The 12,980-nt window shown below is 30.9% G+C and overlaps 1 protein-coding gene across 1 annotated transcript; it reads right to left on the bottom strand.

Annotated features, from left to right (window-relative positions):
* Positions 1-10,209: 10,209 nt before the first annotated feature.
* LOC106340110 lies at positions 10,210-12,527 on the bottom strand. The gene is made up of 4 exons (XM_013778972.1): positions 12,331-12,527; positions 10,899-11,021; positions 10,638-10,811; positions 10,210-10,528 (listed from the first exon to the last, which is right to left on the bottom strand). Exons 1-4 carry the CDS (start codon positions 12,406-12,408, stop codon positions 10,433-10,435), a joined length of 471 nt encoding a protein of 156 aa, XP_013634426.1. The 5' UTR covers positions 12,409-12,527; the 3' UTR covers positions 10,210-10,432.
* Between the last annotated feature and the right edge of the window lie 453 nt (positions 12,528-12,980).

Below are 12,980 nucleotides of genomic sequence, written 5' to 3'. Positions count from 1 at the left end.
TGATTTAAAGACTGAAGATTAATATTAAAGCTAAAGTCAACTCCTACAACCCAACCAATCACCCCCAGTATGTGGCCATGAACTAGATACGATTATTCCCCATTTCGAAGTTAAGGATTTTACAGGAAATTGCATTACGAATTCTCTTTTTATATATTTATTTATTAATTAGTTGAGATTTCATGTTAATCATAGAATATTAAGTTAGGTTGAGCTGAAAACTGAACAACTGTTTTGTTCTCTGAGATTTAAAATCATGTTGGTAATGAGGAATTGTTAAACATTTTTGAATCATGTATTTTCTCTAAATTTATATTTCAAGTGTATTTTATATTACTCCATCTTTTATATTATATATATATATATATATATATATCATGTGTACTTTATATTAAACCTTCTAGAATCTATAAAACAATTTGAGGCATTGAGTCATTTGTATTGGGTGAACAGAAAAAAGTCATTTGCATTGATATAAAGGAACAAAATTAGGTGACAGTAAAAGGTAAACTTGAGCCTGTAGCAGTTTTCCAAACAGTTTAAAAGACTGTAAAGAAGACTTCTTACTGGCCCGTGGAGGCTGAAGCTGAGCCTAAATCCGAGGTTGATCCTAAGGCCACGACTCAGACAAACCCCGAAGCTGAGACTAAGACTGAGTTACTGGATGCTAAGGTTGATTCTAAGGTCAAGGCTAAGGCTGATGTTGGACCGAAACTTGCTAAAGCAGGAGGTTATTGGTAGATAGATTCTAGATGAATTATAAAATTTTGAAAATCCATAATTATTGGTTTACGGAGTTATAAAATCTTAGTAAACTCCATTGTTATTGGTTTGAAGATTTTTAAAATCTATTCAAAATCCTTTATTAATCAAAAAGTTTACTTATTATTGATTTTGTAATTCTATCTTATTGGGGTATAAATTCTTTACTTTTTTATTCATAAGACTTATACCCATAAATTTTTTAAAATCCATATAATAAAAAATACACGTTGATTCCGTAGCATTACACAAACCAGTAATAATAATTTCAACATTTTCCCATTTATTTCAAAACTATAACAAGAAGAACTTGACATATACAAAGAAAACAAAAGCAGCTATGATGTTCTTACACCATAACAAGAAGCAGAGATGCTTGAATTTAATTATCTTGGCAGGATAGCGTAAGCAATAGTGGTGGAAGCTTGTCATTCATGGCCGACGATCCTTTCTCTACCAACACATTCTTCAAGGCGCAGCGCTATCGTTGCCATGGACAGTGAAATTATTTTTTCACCTGCTGGTGAAGAAAATGATATTTGAAACATCATCTGAATAGCTTAGGCAAGCTTTCATCCACACAATGAACTACCCAACACTCATTATCATTTCTGAAATATTCATCATCTCCTTGTGTCTTTTTCGAGTGGAAATTGGATCATTGCTACTAGTGTTGGTTACATTTAAAAAATTGGAAATGTTTTAAAATAAATTTTATAAATTACCTTAGAAGGATATTTTTTGGATAAAAATATGTATGCAAATCTTTGAAGATCAATAACAATCAATGGAAATCCATCCTGTAGCCCATCCCCTGGACATTATTTGATAAGTTATTTGCCATGTGTCATCACACATTGATTTTGAAAAAAAAATGATGACATCCCTTATATATTAAAGGAGAAGCATTTGCAATAAATATGTTCACACACATATTGACACGTGTCAGTCTCACAATCATTTCAACTTTAGAATGCTTACATGTTATATTTACAGTTAACAATTAATGTGCCCACACACTAATTTTCTTAACTCTATCGCAGACAATTTAATGTGTTCACATATTAATTTCTTTTAATCAGTTCATTTTTAGTTTTCGGATTTTTAATCTTTGTATTAGTTAATTGAAGTTCTGTCCAGGCAAAAACTGAATAATATCATTGTTGAGAAAAATAAATTATAAAATTATTAAGATTCACATCAACTAAAATGACGGAATGAGAATGCAAGAAATTGAAAGTTTTGTATTTTGCCGAACTTGGCCATGGTTGAGGTATATACATACGAAAGCAACAAATAATTGTGATTAGTTATGAATTAAGGAAACTGGGGAGAAAAATGCCACACATAAAGTTGGATCTTTAGTTTAGCTAAGTAGTATTTTTCTTTATAGAGTTTTCATATCAAACCAAGAATTAGAAACATAATCAGATTGTTAGAAAAAATCATAAAAGCTTTAAAAGAAAATAAAATTCTCGAAATCGATTGAAAAACAGAATTCATGTACCAAGTGAAGAGATCACATTATTTTCGACGCAACTCTAACCCATTTCACTCGATTGTATCGTGGTTTTATTATATTTACCAAGATTTTTTTATAAGAAAGTACACGTTATTGGTTATAGACTACGTTAATTTTGTAATGTGACCAAAAAATATTGACACAACGTCCAACCATTTTTATTGGTATTCTTAAAGTATGGTCCAATAATTATGTATGTAAATAAGCCCAACATATTAGTTTTACATTTATTTATTTTTCGTTATATCAGTAGAAGAAAGTAAGTCTGGGCAAAATATTTGGATTCGAAGAACCGAACCAAACTTGATTTGAAAGTAATACTAAACACAAACTAAAACTGATTAAGTACTCAAATGATTAAGTACGATGTAGTATATGTGGAGCAGAGGATGAAACTAGAAATCATGTTCTCTTTAAATGTCCACCAGCATTACAGACTTGGGCTCTATCAAAGATCCCTTCTCCCTCAGGGTTTTTTCCATCATCATCGGTTTACACTAGCATGGATTATCTGTTTTGGAGAGTTCCGAAGGAAAACGATTCAGATTGTTTTCCATGGATTTTGTGGTATATATGGAAGAATAGAAATGAAACTTTTTTTTATCAAAATAGGAATGGGGATCCGCGGGAAATATTGCGTAGAGCAGAGGTGGAATGAACCCTTTGTGCAGAGGCACATTTATTGGTACAACAACATCCTGGTTATTCACCGCCAGTCAAAAACTGGGAATCAATGGAGTTTACAAGAGTTTGCTTTGTTGATGGAGCGTGGAGGGAACAAGATGCTTTCACGGGACAGGAATGGTTTTGTCAAGCAAGGGATTCGAAAGACGTTATGATGGGGTCGATGAACCTAAGATGAAGCCTGACACCTTTACATGTGGAATGTGAAGCACTGATTTGGGCGATGGAGTGCATGAAGACCCTGCAGTTCTCAGAAGTAGTTTTTACGACGGATTGTTCTCAACTGGTGAAGATGGTCTCGTCACCTGAGGATTGGCCAGCTTTTGCTACACACATGGAGGAGTTTTGCCGCAGTAAGAATTTCTTCTCTAATTTCAAGATCATACATATACCAAAAGCACAAAACACAATGGTGGACAAGCTTGTACGAGGTGCGAGGAGTTCTCCTTCAGCTATGTTATATGTTGATTCCGTACCTCCGGCTTGGCTTTCCGATCCGGTGGTTTCTTAGTAGAATAGTTCTCTATGTTGTCAAAAAAGTACTCAAATAGATCTAAAAGTTTAATATCTGATCTAAACTAAAATATTTTGGATACCAAAAATATCTAAAACATAATTGTATACTTAAATATATTAGTTATTCTAAATTTTATATCTAGATATTCATTGATATGAAAATATCTAAAATAACAAAATATGTTCAAAATACCAAAAATATATTTTTTTTCTCCATCTAAATATTTAAATTGAAGTATTTTTATGTAAATTTAATTATTTAGTCTTACATTATTCAAAATTTTATGTTTTATATTATTTTTATTTTCGGATTTTGAAGATTAAGTATATTTGGATTTCTGTTAAAACATTATATAATTAAAATAGGTACCCGAACTTGAACTCAACCGAACCTGCAATGTTCAAACCAAATCCAAACCAAATTCAAACCGAAATTTTTAAATATCCAAATCATATTTAAATATCTAACTCTAAAAATTCAAAATCTGAATAGATCAACTGAATCCGAACGAATACTTGAATGCCCATCCCTTGAAAAAACTATACGACAAATCTCTTATTACAACGTAAAATAATAATCTAATCAATTATTTCACTCCGGACATGGCGCGGGTTACTACCTAGTGGCTTAGTATAGAATGTGATATGACACTAATCTTATTGTGACATCTACAAGTTTCCTTATAAAGATTTATATTTTAAACTTTTTAAAATGTCTCACATTGAAATTTCTATGATCCATGATTTTTTTTTTATGACAAGATACAAATTATTACAAAATCATGTAAGTAAAAAGTCTCATATATATTAATATATTTTAATTAAACTATATACCATAGAAAATACATAAAGATTTTATTTTTGAAATTTGCTTTGAACAATTTTTTTTTGATAAAATCCTTGAAAAAATACTGACAACTTAATATTTAAATTTTTAAATTTGCATTGAATGTTTATAAAAACTATAAATTACTAAAAATTTCAAAAACATTGCAGAATGAAAATTTGTTACCAGCGATTTATATTTTTTGTTATAAAAAGATACTAATAGGTAGAACACATCATTTAAAAATATATCAAAATTAAAATATACTATTTATCTATGTATATATTATGTAAATTTAATTATATAAAATAGAAAATAAAAAAGTGATCGTTTGGCTTAATAAAATTTATTTACGTATTCATACCAATTTAATTATATACGTAATAGTTACTGAATTTTTTATTATCCAATATATACATATATTATTTTATAATATATAAAAGAACATATAATACGTAAAATAATTTATATATACGATGTTCATCCCACGCAGCGTTCATATCTTAATCTAGTTTGATATTATTTTGTAACATTTCTAAGTAATATGAAGCTTTAAAATATAAAATTTAGAGTTAAAAATGTTTTATTCCAATTATTAATAGTTTCATTTAAGTTATTTTGCAAAATTTTAGATATATATGAAAAATATCGACTAAATTTGATGGATTTGGGTATGTTATATCCTTTTTGGATCCTAAATATCCGAACCCGATCTGGACCCGATATGGACCCGAAAAATTACGGATATTTTATTCATATTTTAATGACTTATTCTTGGGTTCACCCCCTAGGGTGAACCTCTAGGTTCACCGACCAATAGGATTGTGTTATTTCATATTCAAGGGTTTAGGGTTTAGGATTTAGGGTTTAAAGTTTTAGGGTTTAGTGTTTTTATTTAGAGTTTTGGATTTATCCAAGGGTTTAGGGTTTACCCAAGGGTTTAGAGTTTACCCAAGGGCTTAGGGTTTATCCAAGGGTTTACCCAAGGGTTTAGGGTTTAGGATTTAGGGTTTAGGGATTAGGATTTAGGGTTTAGTGTTTTGCTGACGACGTTAAATTTTTTTTTTTTAATTCTTTTTTCTGTAACTACTATTTTTTTTTTACTTTTTTATTTTAAAAACATAATATAACTTGCCAATATTTTGTTTCCTTTTTTAAAAGATATCGAATTTGAAATAATGAAATTCTATTGGTTGGTGAACCTAGAGGTTCACCCTAGGGGGTGAACCCAAGAATAACTCTATTTTAATTATAGACCCGAACCGACCCGGACCCGAGAAGAACCGACCAAACCCGAACCAAAAATTTATAAGTACCTATTAGGTCCAAATGTTTAGGACCCGAAGGACCCGGACCCGAAAGGAACCGGCCAGAACCCGACCCGGAGACCGGAACGCCCATGCCTACGTTGGACCCACGTCATCCCGATTTTCGTTAATCTTCAAATTTTTTAACTAAACACTAGGTTAAGATCCGCGCTTTGCGCGAAATGAACATTATATATAAATTATTTCTTGTATTATATATTTTACATATTATGAAATAATAAATATATATTGAATAATTAAAAAAAATAGTAACTATTACATATATAATTAAATTGGTTCAAACATATAAATAAATTTTATTAATCCAAACAATTTTTTTTTCTATTTGATATGGTGGATAATTAAATTTAAATGATATTAACATATATAGTATATTTTAAATATTAATATCTATCAAATGATGCTTTATACTAATATGATTTTTTTATCAATTGTATCTTTTATAGCAAAAATTTTAAATTACTAATAACAAAATTTTCATTACGTGATTAATAGTTTCATTAATTTGTATATATATTTTTTAATTCAGTTGTTTATATTTGTTCAAAGATTTTATCAAAAAAAAAAAGAATTTTTTTAAAGTAAATTTTGAAACTAAAATATTTATGTATTTTTAAATGGTAAATATTTTAATTAAAACTATATATATGTAAAATATTTTAATCTTACAACTTATTAAATAAGACTTTCTACTTATATGATTTTGTAATCAAATGTATCTTATAATAAAAAAAAATTTAAACCATTGATCAGAATATTTGAATGTAAGACTTTTAACATTTTAGTAATTTATAAGTGTTTTTAAAAATAAAAAATATAAAATATACAGAAAAATCTAAATTTTTAGTATATAGTTAATGTGATTTTTTAATTTATTTTAATAGTTTAAAATTAAAAAAATATGATAGAATATATTAATTTTTATCAAATCTTTATTATTCAAAATCATTAATTTTGTAGCCACATTAGAAAATTCCGTAATTTTTATTTAAGGAAATAATAAGAAACATTAATAATAAATTTATGGTTAGTTTAGTAAAAAGTTTATTATATATTTAGATAGACCAACTTATTTCTCTAACGATTCTAAAAATCATTGTAGTGATGACATGTGGGTATAAAAAAATTATTGTAATGTTTTTCAATTAATATATAGGGGGATAGACAGCGGAAAACTTAAGTTTGGACTTAGTTAATTTAAGCCTCCATCTGAATATATGGAAAATGGACTATAAAAGAAATTGTAAGAAGAGCTGGTCTTAAGTATTTGGGATCCTTCTGAGCGAGAAATGAATAAAAAGAAACGAAGGAAATTATAGTTATTTTGTCGCCTATAAACATTTTCTAAAGTTAGGATGTTGTTGAGGAGGGGTAAAGGATTCAAAGAGTACTTCCATCACTAAAAACCCTTAAAATGTTTTCAAACAAAAAAGTATTAATTCTATAAAGTAAATTAATGGTTTCTAAAGAGTTCTCTTTTGAAAATCTATCTCATTTTCTATTCTTTTCCTTTGTGATAAATTCATGTTAGATACATTCAAAGGGTGGGGGCGGGCTCAAAGTCAAACTCCCTTTCCCTTTCTGTTTATGTTACTATACACTATACAAGGCTAAAAGCAACACATATGACATTATTTATTTTGTTAAGATACTGTTAATATAAAATACATGATGCTTATGTGGCCCCAAATCTGAGCATCAAATATATGGTACATAGCTCATGGCCAAATATGGCACCCCGATATACTCTTATTGGCTGGAAATGATGATCACGAAGCTCTATCCCTTATGGGGTCGTTGATTCTTAGAAAGATTACTTAATTCAAGAAAATATAGAGGGTGCTTTCAAAATAATTTTGTGGTTAAAAAATAATCAGATTTTTATAATATTATAAATCTAAAGAGTTCATAAGATTCAGTTCTTCGGGATAGCTAGAAAAGAAGCATTATCTCGGAGGGGTATATGATGGATTCTGCGAGATTAATGGTTATACGCACCATTATGTCGAGGGAGTGTGTTACAGAGAAGATCCCACATTGGAAATAATATAAGGGACTTGAGTAATATATAAGGGACTTGAGTCAATCCATTAATTGCCAATTGGTTTTAAGTTGGAAGCCCAAGAAACTTGTCGTGTTATCAGAGCCAGCCCAACACCCTGACCCATTAATCCGGCCCGGAAAGTGGCCCGATCATCCCATTAGCAGATGACCCATAAAAATCTCAGTTCTTCGAGATAGCTAGAAAAAAAGCATTATCTCGAAGGTGTATATGATGGATTCTGCGAGATTAATGGTTATATACACCATTATCTCGAGGGAGGGTGTTGGAGTTATATTCCATACATTTTGGAACTGCAACTACATAATATTATGTGGCCATGAGCTATATATGTACCATACATTTGATGCCCAGATTTGGGGCCACATAAGCGTCATGTATTTTATATTAACAGTATCTTAACAAAATAAATAATATTATATGTGTTAGTGTCTTGTCTTTGATGGGCTATCAAATTCACATATTGTATATTATGTCTATATTAGCTGTTATATGTGTTAGTGTGTTTGAAGCTATCATATCCCAAATCTCTACATTTTTATTTCCTCTGATAAATTCTTCATTAATCAACTTTGTTGGACCTAAATCCCGATTCGGTTAAAACCAATGAGGTCGAAGTCAATGGACGATCTCTAAAGTTTGACTTCAATGAAGAGAACACCGATAGTTCCGATAATCGTGGGAGTGAGGATGGGAACAACCCTGAGAATATTGTCCGGATCGAGTGTACAAGAGGAAGAAGAGATATTGGAGAACTGAAACGACTAAGAGGAGTATAAACGAGAGAGAACATACATTTATATCTTCATACACACACATATACAATCTGACCTCGAGCTCTCTTTCTCTCTCAAACTCATCGACCTCGTTTTACCTTTTGTTCTTTAGCTGTCTTTTTTTTATAACATTCATTGATCTTGTAAGCACAATCATTATTAATATACAAAATTTTAATTAAACTTGATTAAATAGTTGTGTTCTAAGAATTTTGTGTTCACAAGTTATTTCTTCTCTAATTTTGTGGTTAAAAAATAATCAGATTTTTATCAATTTTATAGATCTAAAGAGTTCATAAGATTCAGTTCTTCGAGATAGCTAGAAAAGAAGCATTATCTCGGAGGGTATATGATGGATTCTGCGAGATTAATGGTTATATATACCATTATGTCGAGGAAGGGTGTTGGAGAGGAGATCCCACATTGGAAATAATATAAGGGACTTGATTAATATATAAGAGACATGGGTCAATCTACTAATTGCCAATTGGTTTTAAGTTGGAAGCCCAAGAAACTTGTCATGGTATCAGAGCCAGCCCAACACCCTGACCCATTAATCCGGCCAGGAAAGTTGCCCGATCATCCCATTAGCTGATGACCCATAGAAGGCTCAGTTCTTCGAGATAGCTAGAAAAGAAGCATTATCTCGGAGGGGTATATGATGGATTCTGCGAGATTAATGGGTATACGCACCATTATCTCGAGGGAGGGTGTTGGAGAAAAGATCCCACATTGGAAATAATATAAGGGACTTGAGTAATATATAAGGGACTTGGGCCACTCCACTTATCGCCAATTGATTTTAAGTTGGAAGCCCATAATAAATCTGAATCTAACATGGTATCAGAGCCCAGATCCTAAATACCCTACACCCCTAATTAATATAACCCTATCCAACTGGGTATAAAGTTCGTAATTAACTCGCTCGACCGAGTATAACTGTCTTAATGTTCTGAGATTTCTAGCTGATAAGAGCTATCATCTCGAGGAGGGGTATTAGGGATATATATCCCACATCGGGAATTCTAAGTGACATTAAGTAATATATAAAGAGTTAGGGTCAATCCATTAATTGCCAATTGGTTTTAAGTTGGAAGCCCAAATAAACTTATCATGATATCAGAGCGGACTCAATCCGCTGGCCCATTAATTCGGCCCGAACAGTGGCCCGGTCATCACATTAGCTGATGGCCCATAGAAGGCTCAGTTCTGCCGAGATCGATAGAAAATAAAACATGATTTCGGAGGGGGTATGATGGATTCTGCGAGATTAATGTACGCACCATTATCTCAAGAGAGGGTATTAGAGAGAAGATCTCACATCAGAAATATGAAAGGGACTTGAGTAATATATAAAGGACTTGGACCAATACACTAATTGCCAATTGGTTTTAAGTTGGAAGCCCAGAAAACTTATCAATAACTATTAAGTAAAATCAAAATCTGTAGGAATATATAGAAAACGCGTTGCTGATGAAAGTACGAAACTAAAAATAATACCAAGCTCGAGAAGGAAAAAAAAGAAGGCAATACGCCAATAACAGTACATGGGCCACATAGCATTGATGTTATTGTCAACAATGATATTTGAGAAATTGAAATGCTAAACTTTCTTGATCGTGAGGAGGATATGAATATATTATCATCAAATTAATGTGGGAAATATTCTTGATTATGAGGAGGAGATATCGAGACCAAAAGAAATTAAGTTACAACTAGCTCCATTATATATATTTGAAGACAGAAAAAAGTGTTCTTCCGAGATCTGCATTTATACACAATGTTTCACAAACTAGTGATAGATTTTAATTATTAATTTGAAGCCAAAGAAATTCACTTATACATTTAATTAATTAGAGAGACATACAATATATGTCTAGCTAAGATCCTCTTTTAGGTCAAACAAATGTATATATATATAGAGAGAGAGGATCCAGAGTAACACTGAGCTTGTCTTTACCATTTTTGTTCATGTCCATCACTCCGGGTCCTGACTGCTACTTCAACTGCCTGTTTCACTGCTTCAGCATCCATGCTTTCACCATCATCATTCTGGATTAATTCAGATTATATAGAAATTATTAATATCTATAAATCATTAGTGATAATTATGAAGTATGGACTAGTATATAATGATGGCGAGGTAGATCAGTGTGTTTACATTTGATGAACCAACAGCATGCATGCTAAATGAGTCTGTACATGAAACCCTAGCTTCAACAACGTCAAGTCCAAGATTTTCAAAGGCTTCAAGAAGACAAACCAACATGCCCCCATCATTCTTCCTTGACGTTATATTTATCAAGAATCCATTCTCTAGGGTATCCACTGTTACCTATCGTCAGTACAAAACCTCAAAATCAATTGAAGCTCCTTAATGTAAATGCGTAAAGACCCAAAGGGTACATATACGTTTATATACCATGGGATCGGTAGGATCACAGAAGTATTGCTCAGACGTGGTCACATTGTTGATTTCTTCGACTTTCTTCTTAAGATTTTTGATATACTTTGATGCATCTGTTATGATCGATGTTTCGCTCTCCTGTAAAATACTATGAGATATCATTGGTATGGTCGAGCTTGGATTTTCAAGAAATTTTTGCATTTCACTAATCATATTTTGGCTCTTTTACGTATCTTGTAATAAATATATGTTCATTATGGCTTGGGACGAAGAATTGTTAGTTGAAGATTGACAAAGAAGAAAATTTAAATAACAAATATATTAGTCAACAGGGTCCAAAATTTTAGAGGATCCATAATTTTTTTTTGTTTTAGTAATAGTTATAAATTTAAAATCATATATTTATAAGAAAGTCAGAATAACTATATTTGAATTTAAATTTCGTATTTATAACCAGTAAATATAAATTACAATTCTTTATTTTGTTTATATAACCAGCTAAAAATGCAATAAATTAGGAAGTAATTAGTATTTATATCAATTCTATATTTTTGAAAGTAAAAAATAGTTGTTGATGTGTGTTTGAATATTCAATTATAGTATAGAAAGTTAGTATTCTAATTTGATTATGTTTAGCAAACAATTATCAATTAGTGATTATAAATAGGGAGAAGAGGATATATTTTATTCACCATTTTAATTTAAAAAAATATAGCAAACATAAGACAAAACTAGCCTACAACTTCTGTCGACAAGCAAAAAAAGAATGCCTTGCCTAATCAAAGAGTATATAGCTTTTTGTCTAACTACTATCCAAATTTTGCTCTATTATATTTATAGATTATAATTTCTGATTTAGATATAATAAACGTAAAAAAACTAAAAAAAATTAGAAGAATGACTAGAAAAATGATCAAATTTGATGATTTGATCGATGGATTTGCATTGAAAAATGTCAAATGATCAAGTTCAATGATTTGATCAATGATTTGCATTAAAACTAGAAATTGTGTTATTTAGATATAAAATAATTAAAACGATTTTTTTATTTTATATTATAATAATAATTGTAAAAAAATCTAAATTATTTCAAATTATTAAAAGGGGTCTTATTTTCTTTTTTGAACAGGGTCTATATAAAGTTCGAGATGACCCTGTTAGTCAATATCTAAGTTGTCACTGTAAAATTAAAAATGTATATTACATACAATGAAAAGGAGTAAAGTTTTATCTTTAATGAAAAATAAAAATGATAGAATCACCCCTAAATTGGTGTGTGTGTGTGTGTGTGTGTGTGTTTCTGAATATGATTAATCGAATATCTATAATTTATGATACATATATAAATAGTATGACTGAATTGGTTTATGATTATGAATAGAGAAGAGACAAACCATAACAATATAAAGAATGAAGTTAAAAATAGAGAATGGTGGAATCTAATTACAGCATGTGAGTTAGTGACTGAACGAAGTAATTGAAACTTATCACGCATAGAGGAATCACTCTTGTTCCGAGAAACCATTCTTCAATGCTTTAGCTTCTTCTTCTCCTCCTCTTCGGAATCTCTTCTATATATAGAGTAAGAAAGAGTAACTAGAGATATATATATATGTTCATTCAATGTTTGTCGGGTCCTCTCGTCTCTCACATGTCAGCCTTATATTCTGATATGATCTCTTCATCGCTACAAAATGTGATATATACGGACAAATTCGTTTGGTATCTCGTGAGTTGCTTGATTGCCTCTGTGGCCAGTTACACGTTATTCCACTACAACAAAACAGCGACATACTAAGGAAAAAAATCATCGATATGTCGTCGGAATAACGTTATTCCGACGACATACCGACCAAACAAGTCCTCGGAAATAACTCCTCAAAAATTCTTTTTTTCCTCGGAAATCCCTCGGAATTTTCCGACGGAATTCCGAGGAAACAAATTTTCGAGGAAACTCCGAGGACCACCAGTTCGTCGAAAAGCTCCTCGGAATATACCGAGGGAGAACTTCCTCGGAATTTACCTCGGAGGTTCCGAGGAACTGTTCCTCGGAATTTTCATCGGGAATTTCCGAGAAAATGAACCCTCGGAAAATTC

Source organism: Brassica oleracea, chromosome C4 (assembly GCF_000695525.1).
Source record: "Brassica oleracea var. oleracea cultivar TO1000 chromosome C4, BOL, whole genome shotgun sequence".
Lineage (NCBI taxonomy): Eukaryota > Viridiplantae > Streptophyta > Magnoliopsida > Brassicales > Brassicaceae > Brassica > Brassica oleracea.
This window is presented reverse-complemented; position numbering and strand designations above follow the sequence as displayed.

Excerpts from the sequence above, each read along its gene's own strand:
- LOC106340110 (XM_013778972.1), bottom strand. The coding sequence starts at position 12,408 with ATGGTTTCTCGGAACAAGAGTGATTCCTCTATGCGTGATAAGTTTCAA. Across the intron at positions 10,812-10,898 it reads GTGATCCTACCGATCCCATG|GTAACAGTGGATACCCTAGA; the intron begins GTATATAAACGT and ends TACTGACGATAG. Across the intron at positions 10,529-10,637 it reads ATGCTGTTGGTTCATCAAAT|AATGATGATGGTGAAAGCAT; the intron begins GTAAACACACTG and ends GAATTAATCCAG.